The sequence below is a fragment of the Hemicordylus capensis genome, chromosome 2 (genome assembly GCF_027244095.1).
Source record: "Hemicordylus capensis ecotype Gifberg chromosome 2, rHemCap1.1.pri, whole genome shotgun sequence".
Classification (NCBI taxonomy): Eukaryota; Metazoa; Chordata; class Lepidosauria; order Squamata; family Cordylidae; genus Hemicordylus; species Hemicordylus capensis.
In genome coordinates this window covers 179818483-179837407 of record NC_069658.1, presented here as the reverse complement: position 1 = coordinate 179837407, position 18925 = coordinate 179818483, and the positions used below count along the sequence as shown (strand labels likewise).

The 18925-nt window shown below is 45.2% G+C and overlaps 1 protein-coding gene across 4 annotated transcripts in view; it reads left to right on the top strand.

The window, feature by feature from the left end:
* MAST1 (microtubule associated serine/threonine kinase 1) overlaps positions 1–18925 on the top strand; it is a 128824-nt gene that overhangs the window by 22227 nt on the left and 87672 nt on the right. For 2 of the 4 annotated variants that reach the window (XM_053294243.1, XM_053294242.1), the window contains exon 2: positions 17782–17813. In XM_053294243.1, coding sequence (XP_053150218.1) covers positions 17782–17813 — 32 coding nt within the window. Of the gene's footprint in view, positions 1–17781; positions 17814–18925 lie in introns of those variants that run through there. The other 2 variants (XM_053294246.1, XM_053294241.1) reach the window with 1 other exon arrangement.

The following is an 18925-nucleotide window of genomic DNA, read 5'->3' as shown; positions in this document are numbered from 1 at the left end:
AGTGAGATCAGCACTCCGGTCTTTACCAAGTCGGAAGGATACAGGAATTGATGGAATAGCTACAGAAATATGGCAAGCAATAGAAGAAGAATCCATCAAGGCTCTAACCAAACTATGCCAGCAAATTTGGAGAAAGACACAGTGGCCAACAGATTGGAAGAGGTCAGTCTACATACCCATACCAAAGAAAGGAGACTTAACAGATTGCGCAAACCATCACACAATAGCCTTAATTTCTCATCCTAGCAAAATAATGCTCAGGATCATCCAATGCAGATTAGAGCCCTACATGGAAAGGGAAATGCCGGATGTTCAAGCTGGTTTCAAAACAAGAGACATCATTGCTGGTGCACGCTGGATAATTGAGAAAGCCAAAGAATACCAGAAAGAAGTCAATATGTGCTTTATTGACTACAGAAAAGCCTTTGATTCTGTTGATCATGTCAAGTTGTGGAATATCCTTAGGAAAATGGGCATCCCAGGACACCTCATTGTTCTCATGAGAAACCTTCATACAGGACAGGAAGCCACAGCCCAGACGGGAACATGGTGAAACGGACTGGTTCCAGGTGGGCAAATGAGTAAGACAAGGTTGTATACTTTCTCCTTCTTTATTCAATTTATATGCTGAACATATACTGAGAGAAGCTGGATTGGAAGAAGATGAGTGTGGTTTTAAAGTTGGAGGAAGATATATCAATAACTTGCGCTATGCTGATGATACCACTCTGATAGCTGAGAATGTGAATGATCTGCAAGCTCTAGTAATGAAAGTCAAAGAGAACAATGAAAAATGGGACTACAACTAAATGTAAAGAAGACTAAACTAATGGCAATGGGTACAGCAACCAGCCTCAGAATTGACAATGAAGACATTGAAATGGTGGATAGTTTCTGCCTTTTAGGATCAACCGTCAACAGTAAAGGATCCAGCAGTCAAGAAATACGCCATAGACTAGCACTTGGTAGGGTTGCAATGAAGGCCTTGGAAAGGATATATAGATGATGCGATGTGTCTACACCTACAAAGATTAGAATCATTCGGACAATGGTTTTCCCCATGACACTCTATAGATGTGAAAGCTGAACTTTGAAGAAGCAAGATAGAAAAAGCATTGATGCTTTTGAACGCTGGTGCTAGAGAAGACTTTTGAGGATAACATGGAAAGCCAGAAAAACAAACAAATGGATCATAGAACAAATCAATCCAGGATTTTCTCTTGAGGCACAAATGACCAGGCTCAAACTATCATACTTCGGACACATTATGCGAAGATCCAGTTGCCTTGAGAAGTCCATAATGCTGGGGCAAGTTGAAGGGAAGAGAAGAAGAGGACGACCAGCAGCAAGGTGGATGGACTCAATTACGACAGCAATGAATGCACCACTGAGAGACCTTAAAGGCCAAGTTGAAGACAAATCACCTTGAGAAAATCTATGTGGTCACTAAGAGTCGACACAGACTTGACGTCACTTAACCAATCAATCAGTCAGTCAATCAATGCTACCACAAGACCACCTCTTCTCCCCATAAATCATCTAACAACATTTATTTCCTTACCTCTGTAAGAATTTAAACCACCTAATGGCTCATCAGAGAATCAACTTAGGGAGCAAGAGGCTGTCAGTTCGAATCCCTGCTGGTATGTTTCCCAGACTATGGGAAACACCTATATCGGGCAGCAGTGATATAGGAAGGTACTGAAAGGCATCATCTCACACTGCACGGGAGGAGGCAATGGTAAACCCATCCTGTATTCTATTAAGAAAACCACATGGCTCTGTGGTCGGCAGGAGTCGACTTGACGGCACAATCTTTCCGTTCTTTCCTATAAGGATTTAATGCTTCCTTAAGAGCGTTCTTTGCCAGCCCTTTGCTCCCTCATAGCTGGCACTGTATTGGGGTGAGGATTATTTATTTATTTATTTATTTATTTATTTATTTATTTATTTATTTATTTAGGTGGCTTGCCAGATCCTTTCCTCAAGAGCACACATGTCTTGAACATGCGACCATTGGACTTGATAGGCATGCACTCTTATCCCACTATGCTATACTGGCAGTTACAAGAAATGCTTCGGAACTAATACTTCAAGGGGCCAAGTCAGATCAGAGGCAAATGCCCTCCCTGGGATCACAAACCCCTCCTCCACACTCCCACATTGGCTCCCCCCCCCTCCGCACTGAACCACATTGCTACTGCATCCCCACCCAACCCTATGCCCCCGCTGCTCGGTAAGGGAAGCCAAGCTAGACTGCTCGTTCAGGGCTTAATTTCAGTTTATTGTGATGCCTCCTTTTCCTTCCTCCAGGGAGCAGAGTGGCATTTTTTCTCCTCTCAGGCTCCTCCTTTGATCCTCACAACAATCCTTTTGTGAGGGTAAGGCATAGGGATTTCCCAAGTTGACCTGGTCAGCTTCATGCCTGAATGGGGATTCGGAGCCCTTTAAGCCTCCACAAAGACCTGTGGGGCAGATGAGGCTGAAAGACAGAGGCTCTCCACACCACTACAGTGGAGATTATGGATATGCATATAATTACAGTGGCCTGATCTATTTTCAGAAGTAATCATAGTATACCTCTCCTCTCTACCTGTTGAGGATCTTTAATGAGACTGGGTGGTGATTAATACAGAATATGTGCAATATAGTTTGTGACTTCAGTGCAAAACATGGAAGGGAAAACCAGGACTTCTTCCCAGTACTTGGGACTCTTAGTTGTTCATTAACGAACCAAATGCAGAACCATGTACTCCTAAAGCAACTGAATTGGAGACTGTAGGATCCAACAGCTTGCTACATCTCTCCCTGACAAGCTTTGAGAAGGCACAAGCAAATCCTGGCCTGGTTTTTTTTTTTTTTTTTAATCTCTGATTGTTTTGAGGTAGTTGTCAAGAGCAGACACAAGCAATTGGGACAATGCAACAATTAATATACATGATGTGCATAATTGGCAAACTATGGGAAGTATCCAGACTGTTATGTCTAACCCTCATTGAAATAACTGCGACATGATGACTAACATTAGTCTCATTAATTTCAATAGAATGTAGACTGGTTCTGCCTAATGTGTAAAATATGCAAATAAGGATGCAAATCTGGAGAACAGAAATATGGCAACCCTATGTGTGGGGATGGGGCCATAGGTCAGACAGGACCATAGCCTGGTGGTGGAGCATCTGCCTTGCATGCAGAAGATCCCAGGATCAATCCCTGGCAGTATCTCCAGTAGAGATGTGCACCGGACCGGTCTGGGGCCATGTTAGAGGCCTCCGAACCGGTCCGGATTGGGGCCGGTCTGGCGGGGGGGGGGGTATGTAGCTTTAAGGGTGGGGGGGTAGTACTTACCCCTCCTGCCGCTTTTCCCCCTCCAGCGCTCGACTTTTTAGCAAAGTTTTTGGGGCGGCAGCATTCCTCCCTGCCGCCCCTGCCCCATGCATGTGCCCATTGCGGCGAACATGCACCCATCGCTGCCGTGTGCGGGTGCGCCGCACACGTCACACGTTGCGTGCACACGCAACGTGTGCTGTGTGCGGCGCGCGCATGGTGGCGACAGGTGTGTGCGCTGCAATGGTCGTGTGCGTGCACTCAACTTCCCCTTTTGCTGGGCAATGACAGGGGCAGGGGCGGCAGGGAGGAACGCTGCCGCCCCAAAAACTTTGCTAAAAAGTTGAGCGCTGGAGAGGGAAAAGTAGCGGGAGGAGTAAGTACTACCCCCCCACCCTAAAAGCTACATATCCCCTGTGCTGGACCATGCCTCCGTGGTTCCGTGTACATCCCTAATCTCCAGGTAGGGCCAGGAAAGACTCCTGTCTGAGGTAGGGCCCTCCTACCTTCCAGGTAGAAAGACTCTTATCCTCCAGGTAGGGCCAGGAAAGACTCCACTGCTAGTTAGTACTGAGGTGGATGGACCACTTGTCTGACTTGGTAGATGGTGAGGTGAGTCTCATGATCAGTGAGACCCACCTCGAGAGGGTTAGCAGGGAGAGCGGGCTTAGCCCGCTCTCATTGCACATGAGCAGGCTGCAGCTTTGGGTGGCTGGATCGGCCACCCACATGACTGCCGGCTCTGGGGATCAGGGGCTGCGCGGTCCCTGTAAGTTCCAGGATGCCCTGCGTGAGTGTGCAGGGCATCCTGGAGAGACCCATGAGCCCGGGAGGCTGCTTTTAGCCTCCCAGCGGGGGTCCCCTTGTGTGTTGCCGTGGCGCAGAGCCATGCCATGGCAACACACGATTGTAGAGCCCAGGTTAGAGGAGTGCTAGTTCCGCTAACCTGGGCTTAGGTGAGGGCTCCGTAAGCGGGTGACCCGCTTGAGAGCAACTGGGCTCACCTGCGAGCCTGGTGGTTCTCACTTTCTCCAGAAAGCAGGCTAGGCTCCCTTAGCCCGCTTTTTGGCAATTGTGAGAATCGTCTCGGTTTCTTCCTACATTCCTATGGGTTTGCTAGAATGCCAAAAAGAAACAAACAGCAAAGTGGTCATTGACAAAGATGTTCCTCATCAAGGGCTATAAGATTGAAGGCCTGTGGAAATCTGCTTCACACCACCTCCTCCTAACTTGATGATGATCTATCAACTAGCTCACTCTGGGAACGGATTTCCAACTAATTCTCTACCCACATAGTGGCAATGCCTACTAATTAGTGTGTGTGTTTTTAACAGAATGCCAAGCGAAGTTGTGTCAAATTCCTTGCTGATTCAAGATTTGTTCTGTGTAGATGTGTCAGATCTGCTGTTGCCTCTTACATTTTGGGACCTTTTGGCCCCACTGTTCAAACTTCAGAGGGGGAGGGGGAGGATCTCCCAACTAAGGATAGTATTTCATGTATCCGGTGAACTAGCCCATTTAAACTTCTGTCACGATAAACCCTAATCCCAGCACAGCATCCTTCCAGTCTGCCTTATGTTTCTTTTTAGATTGTGAGCCCTTTGGGGACAGGGGACGATTTTGGGGTGGAGCCACCATTGAGAAGATGGGTTCAAAGAACCCGGGCCGCACTCAGGGGCCACGCCTGGAGCCCCAGCCTCCCAAGCAGGGCCCCGTGGCCCCGTTTTGAGAGCAAATACCAGCCAGTACTGTGTTCGCAGAGTCACCAGGAGCTGTTCTCCCTGCCCGTTGGGGAGCGAAGCCATGCCCCTTGCGTCTGGTGCAGTAGCGTCCATCATCAGATGCAGGGGGCATGGCGGGGGCACGCTGACAGGAGGAACACGGGCCGCCGACTGGCTTCCTCCGCCAGTGGACCATCTTACTTATGTCTCTATTTTTCTATGTAAACCACTTTGGGAATTTTGTTGAAGAGCGGTATATAAATATTTCTCGTAGTAGTAGTGAATGTTAACCTTTAAAAGGCCACAAGAGATTTGTGTTTGCTGCTACAGACTAACATGGCTACTTCTTTAAGATGTGTTTTGCCTGCTCCTTTCCCCTTGCCTACCATTCCAGTTTGACTGTCTGAAAAGATACTTATTTACTTAACGTTCTATTAAAAAAGCCCTGTTTGTTTTGTTTATGGAATGAGAGAGTTCAAGGATGCAAGGCCTCAAACACTATAAGGGGGGCAGGGGGGGCACTTGCCCCGGGCGCCATCTTTTCTGGTCACGTGGGGGGCGCCGCCATGACCAAATTTATTTTATTTATTTTTTAATTTTTTGTTAATACAAATGTTTCCTGCTCAGTGCAGCAGCGCTGCAGCAGTCAAGGGAGCGCGTCGGTGCCCCCTTCCCCATGAGCGGTCCCTTCCGCGCCACCTGCGGCCCCCCCATTGCTTTGCTGGCGCCTGACAGCCAGCCAGTGGCCTGGCTTGGCGGCAGCGGGCGCTTGTGAGGAAAAACCTAAGTATAATGTAGTATGTTGGGGGGGGGCACGGGGGGGCGCCATTTCAGTGCTTGCCCCGGGCGCCGTTTTCCCTAGTTACGCCTCTGATTTTTGGATACTTGTTTTAATAATAACCAATTCTGACTTGAAGCTCAAAGCTATGCTGATGTTCTGAAAGTGCATTGTTTCATTTTAGTTTTTTTCTACCTTGATTGCTTTGGTATGTGTCCTAGCTTCTTTGTCTTAATGCTGTATAGTATGTCGCTTTGAACTTTAAGGAAAAGTACTGAATTTTATTTTATTTTTTAAACAAAGTGTTCATAACTTGTCAGGTCTGTTCATTTTACTTTGATGTAAAACAAAAAAGCTAATGGTAATTTTACACACCCACCCAGTAGGGATGTGCATGAACTTGTTCGGAGGTCATTTAACGGGCCTCCAAACAGGTTCGCAAGACCGACGATTTGACCGGTTCACTTGACCGGTATAGAAATCAAATAAATAAAAAAATAGTGGGGGGATACCTTTTAAGGACTGGGGAGGGTGCACTCACTCACACCCTTGTTGTGTTTCCTCTGCTGGCGCTGCAGTTTAAAGGAGTCTGACGCGATGGCTGTTTACCTCCTTGCCACCCTGTTGCCTCCTCAGACCAGAAGTACCCATCATGCAAGTGTGTGTGACATGCATTCATCCAATGTGCATGCGCCGGGTACGTCTGGTTACTTCCTGTCTGAGGACGCTGCCGCCCCGCCGGATTCTTTTAAACTGCCATGTTAGCAGGGGAAATGCGGTGGGGGAGGTGACTGCACCCTCCCCAGTCCTTAAGGGTATCCTCCCTGCCTTTGAACAACCCCCTCCCATTGGTTCTGTGCACATCCCTACCACCCAGAGATGAAAGTTTGGGGCGATATACAAATTTGATAGATAAATAATGGGGTGAGAGGAAAGAGCATCCTAAATACAGGTTGTCCATAAACTTCACTGTATCCTAGTGTGCCCTATTATACTGACCATATCTGTATTATTCCAGTTTTCATCAAGATCTCAAAGCAACAAAGAGAGAGAGAGAGAGAAATTTGTTCCTTGTCCCAAAAGAGCTCACAATCTAAATTTGAGTAATTTAGCCCCTAATTTTATAAGCTGCAACCATTTTAAATGCTTCTAGATGCCTGCTAGAAGAAACTGGATCTTCTTTTAATTATTTGTGACATTCATCCTAATCAAAATGCCATTCCAGTCAAAAATCTTTCTCTGGGTGCTAGATATGGTAGGCAATACAGTAAATAATTGATGAGACCTTAATTTTGCTGTCCACGAACACAGGATTTTGAAATATCTCCCTTCTCACCAGGCCGACAACAACTTCTAGAAGCAAATGGCTACCCATAAAGGCCTTCCTTGGAGAACAAAATGTTTAAGTGGCATAGATTTTAAGATTGTGAAAATTGGGCATCATGAAGACATTCCATCTCTCTCTTATTATTATTATTATTACATTTATATCCCGCTTTTCCTCCAAGGAGCTCAGAGCAGTGTGCTACATACTTGAGTTTCTCCTCACAACAACCCTGTGAAGTAGGTTAGGCTGAGAGAGACGTGACTGGCCCAGAGTCACCCAGCTAGTATCATGGCTGAATGGGGATTTGAACTCGAGTCTCCCCGGTCCTAGTCCAGCATTCTAACCACTACACCACGCTGGCTCCCGCTACACCATGCTGGCTCTCTCTCTCTCCCTTCCTTCCTTCCCCTTCTTTTTATTTCTCAGGCTTTACATGTTTTTGCAAATTGCCAAGTACCAGTCCATATTCCACTGTTAATATTTTGCACTTAATTTTTCAATTATGGTTCAATCTTTAGAAAAGAGCATTAAATAAGAGACATTTCTTTCGTAACTTAAGCTCCTGAAGCTGCCGCAACTTTATGTACATTCAAGTATGGCGGGCTGTATAGGAAAGGCCAAATAAATGTTGGAGGGAGAAAAGTGGTGGTGTATATTGGAAAATCAAATCTGACTGGTTCTTGGACCATTTCTAAGGCGGCAGCTTCTGTTCATGCCGATTTCTAGCAACATGCACACCCAGGGCATCGCTGGCAGGTCAGCGGCGTCTGCTGGGCTCTGCGTGTGTTTACATTTTGTATGTAGTGATGGAATGGTACTGCTGTTGATAGTTGATCACCTGGGAGCCCTACATATGCCGCCTTGAGATTCCCAGCCACAGTGGCTAATAGTCACTGATGATGAGAGTGGGGATGATGAGAGTTGTCATCCAATCGGGTGTAACAAAGCTGGTGTGGGCCCTGGGACGAAAGGTAAAATGTGCCCCTTCCTCCCTGGCCCCTTGCCACCTTCTCATCTTTCATGCCCCCACTCTGTACCTTTGCTGCAGAACAGCAGTAAGGACATGGTGAAAAGGCATATTTGCATCCCCTTTCTCTCATTCCTGTGCAGATATCATCTCATACTCCTCATGCACACAGACACTTTCTCTCTCACACTCTTGCACACACGCATCCCCCTTGCTCGGAAACATTTTAAACATATATACCATCCTCGTATTCATGCATCATCAACCGTAAAGAATAAGCTGTCACCCTGCTAGCAGGCTTCTCTCCCTCAGGGGCCCAGGGAAAATTGTCCCCCACCCGCCCCTTGTTCAATGATAGCTATGCTCCCGAGTACGACAACAGTTGGAGGGCCAAAAATGTGCGTCCCTGATATAAAGATAATGAATAAAAACCTGCCAGATGGTACCAAATACGTTGGGCAGGGGAAATGACACAGAAATGAGTAGAAAAAGCTCTAGTGGGGTTGTGCTGGAGATGGTTGGGCCTTAATTTTGTAATAGACAGGACTCTCATGTAATGTAATTAGACACTAATTGGCAGGCAATGCAGCAGAATTACAAGGAACATTTTAATTTCCCTGTACCAGACAATTGTAGAAATGCTTGCTGCAAACAGCCGTAAGGTCAAATTTCTTCTTAAAGGTGTTTATATAAATGCTACCAAGTTGTTGCTGAAACCACAAGAACACATTTGTGTTGCATTTGGCACTAGCAGTTTAGTAAAGATATGATAGAGAAGATGGTGATTGGGGCTAACCGTGGTTCAAGTGATGACAAATTAGTGTTGCTCAATCCAAGTGGAATTTGAACTGCACCTGAAGTATTTTGAGATGCTAAGGAGGTTAATAGATTAGACTAAGGAGCTGATGCTCCTGAATATTTAAAACAGTTGAATTTTTCAGTCAGCACCGTGTGTAGGTTTATCAACGGCTTCAAAACCAAGCATAGCTTCTAATACAGAAAAAAGCTTGGGACCTAGAGATGAGGTGTCTCAGATTTTTTTGGTATGATGTGGAAAGGTGGTAAAAGTATCCTTTCCTACATGACAGGATGTTACACCTGATCAATTTACCAAAAGGTTACATGGGCACACCGATCAGTTTAACACTTGATAAATGGCTGTCTGTCTGCAGCCTAAGAGGAGCAGCCATTTTGATCTAGAGAGCTTAGTAGGTAATACCCAACCTAGAGCAGGGAGAGTTGGGTTCAAATCCCCATTTGACCATGAAAATTGCTGGGTGATCTTGTGCAAGGTCACCCATCTCTCTGCCCAATCTACCTTGAGCGGTTGTGAGACTAGAGCAGCCTTGTAATTAAAGCCATACAAGTAACCTGTCCCAATAAATTTGGGCGGGTGGGTGGGTGGGTGGGAAATAACTGGAGGTGGTGTTGCAGGTCTCTTTTCTCTGTGCATCTGCAGGCAGCAGTTGCTTCAGCAGTAATTGGAAACTCCAGTAGCATTCCTGGTGGCTGGCTTCTGCTGGTCACCTCCCGCTCCCGCCTGCTAGAATTTCTGGCTCGTTCTAGGTGGGGAGAAATGGCAAGTAGGGTGTTATTGCTGAGAGGTGGCTTCAGCAGCACCTGGAAGTGCTGATAATGTCTCATGCGTTTTTGCTTATTGTATCTTGTATAAAAACCTGTTTATAAAAACCTGTCTCTGGTGCTCTCCCTTCTTCCTTCAAAGGATTCACACCATCGTTTAGCTCCTTGGAAGGACTAAATGGAACAACTCTTAACAGAGGGATTGATTCTTCATTACTCCTTTCTTCCTTGCTTTACATTAGTTGGATTTGCTACACAAATTAAATTAAAGCATGTGCCTCTGGCACTAATAGAAAGGGTAGACAAGGCCTCCTCAAACGTACCTTTCTTCTCTGTGAGGCATTTGTAACCTGAGGAGGAAGCTGAGGCAGAGCTTCCACACTCCAGTTCCTCTCCACGGACTGTTGCTGCTTTGCAGTTGCTGAGGAAATGCATACTAGTGTGCTGATGTTAACGACACAATCCAGCATGCTCTTGTGTGTGTACTCTTCCAAAGAGCCAGTTCGGAAAATGCACAGAAGTGATGGTTTATCAATGTTCTGATCACAACTGGTTGGCAACAGTAAAAACCGTTCTTATGTGGTTGTTTTGCCTCAGCCCAAATTCATAGCCAGTGCAACAGCATATCCCTCAACAGAGTTGTCTGGAGGAATCAAAGTTGGAGGGGGCCTTCCTTCCTTCTTGCTACTTCCTCCTGCCATCTATTCTATCCCCCATGCTCAATGCAGGAAATCCAAAGCTAAAACATTCCCAACAGATGGATGCTCAGACGCTTGGTTTTAAGATCTCCAGTGAGGAGGGAGGCTATCACTCCGCTAGGTAACTGGTTCCTACTTTTAAGAGGTTCTTCTTAATGTTCAACCAAAATCTACCCACCTGTAACTTAAACCCCTTAGATCTGGTCCTACCTTTTGGGGCAGCAGAAAACAAGTAGTCTTCTGTGTACTTTGAAGAGTGCTCACATGTTTCACCCCCGCCTTAGTCTTCTCTTCTCCAGACTAAATAAGCCCAGTTCCTTCAACCTTTCCTTATATAATTGACATACTGCACAAAGTTACAGGTGCCTTGTGACGTTGCGTTCACGCAGTTGTGCAACAGTGCTCTTGTACATGTGCAAAAATTGAGCAAATGGAATTGCATGCCACTGTGAACACTGGAAGTAATGGCAGTACTATTGTGCAACTGCATTTGCAAAAAACTTTGCACATTAAAAAGGTTCTCCTGCACAGCTGCATGAATTCAGTATTACAAAGCACATGTAACTTTGTACAGTATGTCAGCCTGTATTCCAGATGAGGTCTGAACAGTGCATAATAATGTGAAACTGGGTTGTGTTCCAGTTGGCTGGGTAGGTGACAGAAACGCAAGTGGAGGAGAACTCGGCTCAAATTTGGCAGGATGCAGTATAGGACCCATTTGAAAGCTTATGCAGTAGTGGTGCGTGCAGCAAAAATGGGATTTTTGGTTTGTGCGCATTGCGTCTATGGGTTCGCATTCAGCAGAGCTATCCCAGTTTGTGAGGAGTTTAATTTCTGCTCCTTCTGCTTCAAATCAGTCCCCGGAAGTGTTCTGCTGTGCTACTCTTAATGGGTTCTTTGCAGACAAAATCTTCTGTATTCGGGCTGACTTGAACTCCACTATTTCTGCGGGGTTTATGAAGGAGGTGTCCAGCAATTCCTCTTGCAGTATTAGGTTGGATCAGTTTCAATCTGTGACTCTTGAGGATGTGGACAAGCTGCTTTGTGTGGTGCGGCCTACCACTTGTTCTCTAGATCCTTGCCCGACTTGGCTGCTTCTATCTAGCAGGGAGATTGTTGGAGGTGGCCTAGTTAATATCATAAATGCATCGCTGAGGGAGTGTAGGGTGCCTCCATGTTTGAAGGAGGCAGTGGTTAGACCACTTCTCAAGAAACCTTCCCTGAACCCCTTAGTGATGGATAATTATAGGCCGATCTCCAGTATCACTTGGTTGGGCATGGTGATTGAGAGGGTGGTGGCTGACCAGCTCCAGGCGGTTTTGGAGGAAACTGATTTCATTTCATTTCAGACCCATTTCAAACTGGCTTCAAAGCTGGCTATGAGGTTGCGATAGCATTGGTTGGCCTGATGGATGAATTCTACCGGGGAATCGACAGAGGGAGTGAGACTCTGTTGGTTCTTTTGGATCTCTTGGTGGCGTTCAATACCATCAGCCATGATATCCTTCTGGATAGCCTGGGGGAGTTGGGGATAGGGGGCAGATTCCAGATGGTGGAGCTTGGTGACAGTTGCTCTTCAAAACAAGAGCTGTTATATGGAGTCCCTCAGGGTTTCATTCTGTCACCAATGCTTTTTAATATCTACATGAAACCGCTGGGTGAGGTCATCAGGAGATTTGATGCTGGGAGATTTAGTATGGAGAAGAGAAAGCACCCAAATCTACTTCTCCTTTTCTTCTGTATCATCAGGAAATGGCATTCATTCCCTAAATGCCTGCTGACAGGCAGTAATGGGCTGGATGAGAGATAACAAATTGAAGCTCAATCCAAGTAAGACAGAGGTGCTCATTGTAGAGGTTCAGAATCTGAGAGATGAGTTAGATCTTCCTGTGCGGGAAGATCTCCTCCGGAAGTACTCAAGTGGAGGCTATGGTGGTATCTCAGGTGGAGGCTATGGACAGGAGTACTTTCTATAAGCTTTGGCTGATTCAGCAGCTGCACCCATTCTTTGAAGAGGACAACCTCAAAACAGTGGTGCATCAACTTGTAACCTCCAGGCTCGACTACTGCAATTCGCTCTATGTGGGGCTGCCTTTGTACGTAGTTTGGAAACCTGGTTTTCCAGGGTTTTAAAACTGTTTTATAGTCTGTTTTTAATTGTTTTTAATGTGCCATTTTTGGAAGGGCAGTATAGAAATCGAATGAATAAATAAATACTTTTTTCATGACTTGGAAACCATCATTCTGCCAATGCAGCCTAAAATTACAGTGGCCTTTTTCTCATGACACCGCTGACTCTCAATCAGCTTATGACTGACTGCAATCCTGAGATCCTGTTTATTTGTCCCTGTCCTACAAAAAAAGCTCAGAACTTTCCAGGGACATTTCTCTGTGTGTGTAAGAAAGAGAGAAAGAGAAAAAGAGAGATATCATTCAGTTATCAACTAGAACGGGGTAGGCAACCTTGGCTTCAGCTGCTGTTGAATTACAGCTCCCATCATCCCCAGCCAATAGAACTAGAGCATTTTTAGTTGATTGAAATATTAATGCCATTTTGGATGCTGCACGATAGTAACCCCTGCTAATGGGTGTGGTGATGACAGGATGTTTTGTTTGGCTGTTAAGGAAATCTTTGTGTGAGGTGGCTTCTGAATTTGCTTTGCCAAGGTGTGTGGCAGAAGCAGTAAGGAAGACTGCTGCAGTTTTGAACTGGAAGCTAAGACAAGCAAGGGTTCTTTGCGCACACATGCTGTATAGTTCTACTCAATGGATCTCAGTTGATTATGGGTTCTGCTTGCCTGGGAACTGAGGACACAAAGACAATTCACAACCTCCGCAGCCCAGCAACCGCTGCCTCTGCTGATGGTGATATCAAAGGGGGCACTTTTAAAAGGACAGGCTGTGAGGGAGAGGAGGAGAAATGACAGTGGGCTCCTGCTCTCTGGTGTCTGTGTATTTCCCTTGCACGAGAGATGAAAAGAACAAAGACATGGGTTTTTGTTTTGATCTCCATAAAAGGAATAAAAATCCATCATCTCCACTCTCATCATGATGAGTTTCTTTCCTCCTGCCCTCTCTCTATTTGGGTTGCCAAGCTGACACTACAACTTTCCCTTTGGTGTATTTTGTTTTGGTCACCAGCTACATCACTAATTGTATCATTGGCCACTCCTCCAAATGGAATAGTTGTGCTAGTCTGTCCTTACAGTCCTGGACTCTGCTTTAAATTTGCCCTTCAAATTTCCACAAGGCAGTTGTGGGCGGAGTGGGAGAAGAAGAGGGAAAACATGGGAGTGCAGCAGTTGACAGTAATGTTGTATAGATTCACAGAAATAACTGAATGGTTTATATTACAGAGGGATTCAGAAAGCTCAGGGTTTTTAGCTGGCTAGTCTAATCAAGATGGGGTGGGGTGCAGTCTGGGGGAGCCATGGGGAGGGGTTAGCACAGCTACACTTCCTACAAGTACTTCAAAGTGTGTGTGTGTGTGTGTGTGTGTGTGTGTGTGTGTGTGTGTGTGTGTGATGCATATACTGGGCCTCCATGCGGATTAGGGTATGAGGTGGTAGAATGGACTGTACTACTTCAGGTTGCAGATGTCTGAACATGCCAACACACACACACACACACACACACGTGGAATGGGCTAGAACCTTGCTCCTTGATGTGCTAGTTGTTTACTTTTAAGGAAGTGTGAGAGGAAACTGTGGTACTGGCAGCCCCTCAGGGAGGCAATTTTACATCAGAGGGGCTGAGTGCATCAAAGAGACAACCACTTGAATATGGTGGTGGTAAACTGCCTCTTTTATTGAAACAAAAAGGTTCAGTGTCAGGTTAATTCACCTCCCTTGAATGGCCCTTCATAGCAGCCTGGGTTTCTTCAACTTCTCTTGCCTTACGTATCCTTGGGCTCTCCCTCTGATGCTGGAATTATTATTATTATTAATTCAATTAATGATGATGATGATGATGATCCAATTCTCTGTTAACTCCACAGGGAATGATGCTTGTCATCCTCAGGTCTCTTGCCTCCTCAGAGTTGCCAGGTATAATCTGGAATGTAAAGGCTTTTCCCATTTGTAGTGAGCGGCCACTCCTCCCTCTAAAGAGTTAACTGGAAGTTAACCCTGTCCAGACTGACAGGCTGGTGAACTCCATGGCTCAGCCAATCAGCACACTAGATGGGTGGGACCTAGAGAGCCACTGGCAAGAAGAAGAGAGTCTCTTTGTTAGAAGAAGCTAGGCTGGAGGTGCAGAGGAACACATGTGGCCATGGAGGATGACTGCAGCTCTGGGAAGTTAGAACTGCAGGGGCTTGATTCTCAACCAGGGTTTGGTGAGTTCAAGAAAAGAAAGGTTGGGCTTTGGCAAATTAGTCTAGGGAAAAGTTTGTTTAGCCAGACTTTGTGTTAAACCTTCGGTTTCTTTGGTGTGTGTTTTGTCAATATCCCTGATACTGCTTACCTGTACTTTTAAGTGTACTTTTAAGCTTACCTGTACTTTTTAAAGTGTACTTTACCTGTACTTTTAAGCTTTTAAGCGTGCTTTCCTCTTGTTCTTTACTTTTACAAGCCTCTTGGAGTGGATTTTTAACTCAGGAGAAAGTGGGGGCTGAAAGGGGTTCTTACTCTGGTGCAAACACACCTCAGGTGGTCCACAGATATCAGTTTTCTCACCACGTGTAGGCATACACGTGGAAGATTTTTGTACTTTTTCCAATAGGAAAAGAGAGAGAGTTTCCCCTGGAAATTCCACCCCAAGCCCAGGGAGGTTCAAGCTCTGTAATAAAGAGGGGTGGTGGCGGTGGCCATTTTTGAACACGAATACAAAGTGTTTTAGGAGAAGCCTAGTCTTCTAGGAGACTAGGAGACTAACATTAACAGCTCCCATGCAGCTCAACAGGGATGATTCAGCATTTCTTTCCCTCATGTGAGCTTGCTCTGACAAAGGCTTTAATCCGCTACACCTTTGTTCCTTTCTCCTGTTCCTCTTTGGCCTCCTGAACTGTTCATTCCACTGTCTTAAATGCTGTAGGACAACCCAGGTGGCCCCACCCTTCTCCACAGTAGAGGCTGGGCTCTTCTCCTCCCCCATAATAACCCAACGGAGTCTCTCATTCATTTATTTCCCAACCAGGGGCTTGAAAGTGGCTCTGCAGTCTCTTTTTTGCTTCTCCTGACCATTGTCCCTGTGACTGAGAGCTTGGACCAGGGTCATAGAAGCATTAGCAAAGGGCATCCTTCCACGGATGGTCTGAAGTAGTGCATTCCATCCTACCGACTCAGATCCTGCCTTCTGATTGTAGACCAGACCTGTATAGATAAACCAGGTCTGAGTTGGTCTAGATCAGACCTGTTCAACTTTAGCCCCCACCCCCCGTTGTTTTTGGACTACAACTCCCATAAGCCCCAGCAACAGTGTCCAATAGCCAGGGATTATGGGAGTTGTCGACCAACATCTGCAGGAGGGCCAAGGCTGAGCAGCCCCAGTCTGGATATTATGTGACTAATATTCCCCCCCCCCCACAACCCACTCTGGGTCAATCCTGATGCTAGGTGGGTTAAAATTGCTTTTCTGTGCTGTGTTCAATGTAGGCACCTTCACATTTAAACTGGGCATTCAGTTACCACACCTGTGACATTGATATGCTAGTTCAGAGCCCACCATGATCACAGGTTCCTGGTGTGCCAGTGCTGTACATGTAGAAGTTGAGGCTTTGACTTTAAGGTGTCTGTGAGAGAAACTGCGTTAGTAAATACAACACAAGGAGCAACTTCAGCAACTTATCAAGAACAAGCAAGGAAAGGGACAAATACGTGCACTTTATGGAAAGGGGACTGAGGGAACAGCCAGGACCTACAGCTCTGCCCATCATGTCTGGCATTACTAGGCACTACTGGAATCCAGACTGCAAATTAATGTGTCATGGATATATCTGGCAATTGTACTGGATTTTTTTTCTCCCAGGTATGCGTTCTGGCGTTTTGACAATCAATCTAGAAAATCCAATATGCCTGTCAAAACAGCTCATCAGAAAACATACACAAGACTATCTGTTGCATCCAGAGCACCAAATGCTGTTGAATCTAGAAGCAACCTAGTTCCTGAGTAACACCTTGTCTAAAGTCTTTCAGACACTCCTATTCACACACAACTCTGTTTCCTCATCTCTGCCTCTTTGCCCCTTCTGCTTCCCTCTGCTTATTCTTCCACTATGCTTTCCCCATTCCCCCTTTATGCCTTCCCTTATACTCTCTATTTTTGGAATATCCCTCCCTTCCTATCTGCCCATCAGGCCATCTCCCCATAAATGGGACTGTATACTCTGTGCTAATATGTAAATATTAAAATTTGGCAGCAAAAAGAAGTAGAGCTCTGCAACTTATACACATTGTGCAAGTTGAGCCAGTTTACCGAACTTCTCTTGTTTTGCCTAATTTATTCTGCAATTAATTGCTATAAGTATTATGGATAATTTGTTTTGGCTTGCTGTGCAGGGGCAGGGAGCTTTACAAGACATTAACATCCCACCCTCGGAATACTTGGGCTTTCAATCAAGCTTTCACAGCCATAAGGACCCGAAAGCTGCTGTTCTTGAAAAGAGAGAGCTGAATTTCTCAAGAAGCTGAATTCTGTGCACATAATAACATTGCATCCTATGTCCTGGCATATATGTAGCCCTGTCTTAACCTGCCTCTTTTGCAAAGCCTTTCTCGGATTGCCACAGACTTCCCTGCTTTGTGCTATCTGCTGCCAATTATTATTTATTAAAAACATTAATAAATATGGCCACCCAAAGCAGTCTTAAAAACAAGTAACAATAAAAGTAAGCCAACTAAAACAGCAGCCTAAAACCACCTAAATGCAGCAGCCAGATAGCTAAAATAGGCAGAAAACTGATGAGCCACCCCTCCACAAATGCTTGATTGAGCCAGATATGAATTCTGCACCTTTCCATCCGCATCTTTGATCAAGGACAAATGCTAGTGGAGTCTAATATGTTTGAGTTTATGTCTATCAACCTTTCCTGTTTTCAGTCCTGTGTAACCTCCTCAAAGGTGAGCATGTCTCCTGTTGAAGTGAAGAGTCCTTGACTAGCTGCTGTGACCTACCACCCCCGGGACAGCTACATCCTGTATGAGTGATCTCTTTGCCTTGCGTCTTATGTACTGAAGGGCATCAGGGTTTTCAAATGAAGAGTGTATTACAGATACACTCTGTAATACCAGAAATGCTGGTATTAATGCCAGAAATGAATGTCCTTGTCTGTCTATGGAGGTGGGTTATGAATACACAGCCAGTTTCCCTAAATGTCCATCTGTATTCTCTCTCTTTAGATCTGTAACTAACAAGATCTTCCTTTCTTGGTTTTGTTTTTGCAGAAGGATCTTCCATTGCCCAGGAAAAGCAGTAGGTAAGTACAGCATATCTGTGTTTGTAATACATGTGTGACAGCAGCCATGTTGGTCTCTGGGACAACTCGAAGGAACTATATAACAGCGCTTCTGAAAGGATTGCACTGGCTGCCAATATATTTCTGAGCGCAATACAAAGTGCTGGTTATTACCTATAAAGCCCTGCATGTTTTAGGTCCAGGGTATTTAAGAGACCTCCTTCTTTGTCATGAACCCTGCCACCTATTCAGATAATTTGGGGAGTCTTTGGAATGCACTCGCTGTCAAAATAAGAGCTTCTCCATCTCTGACTGCTTTGAAGAAGACCCTTAAGGCACACCTGTTTTCTCAGGCTTTTGATTAAAATTAATTGTAAACTGTTTTTATCCTGTGAAACTTTAATTGTTTCACTCTGTGAGTTGTTTTTAAGTGTGTTTGTTTTGTGGAAGTGGTTTGTTTTTGTTTTTGTATTGTAACTTGGATTGTGTACACTGTCAAGATATACCGTATTTTATGGACTATAAGACTCACTTTTTTCCTCGAAAAATATCCGCCAAAATTCAGGTGCGTCTTATATGTTTTAACAGTTTAATATGTTAAAACTCTGAAAAACTGGATTAAAATTAAGGTGCGTCTTATAGTCTGTAGCGTCTTATAGTCTGTAAAATACAGTATATATCAGGTGTAATATAAATATGATAGGTAATAACAGGATCCCAGGATGAGAAGAGGCTTTCCCCCTACAGCTGTTCGGTGGAGGACAAATACTTTGCTGGGACACGTTGCTGTTGTCCCAGCTTCTTTATTAATTTAGACATCATGACTCCCATGCACAGGCCGCCAGAAAGCCCTTCCCTGTCCTGCTGCTTTGTGTGGCAGATGCAGCACTGAAAACACCTTCCTGTGTATAATTATCCAATGTGCATGCTGCATATTACTTGCAGTGGTGAAACAGACATTGCACATGATTGGGGTAATGCTCATGTTGTGAATCTTTTAAGCATTAATCTTCACCACGTGGGGTCCTGTTCTAGGAACGAGCATTTCAGTAGCCTCCAGATGAGGTCCATCATGACATTTTAATGGGCCTTAAAAGCTGTCCTAGAACTTAAAGTTATTAGTCTCTCAACCT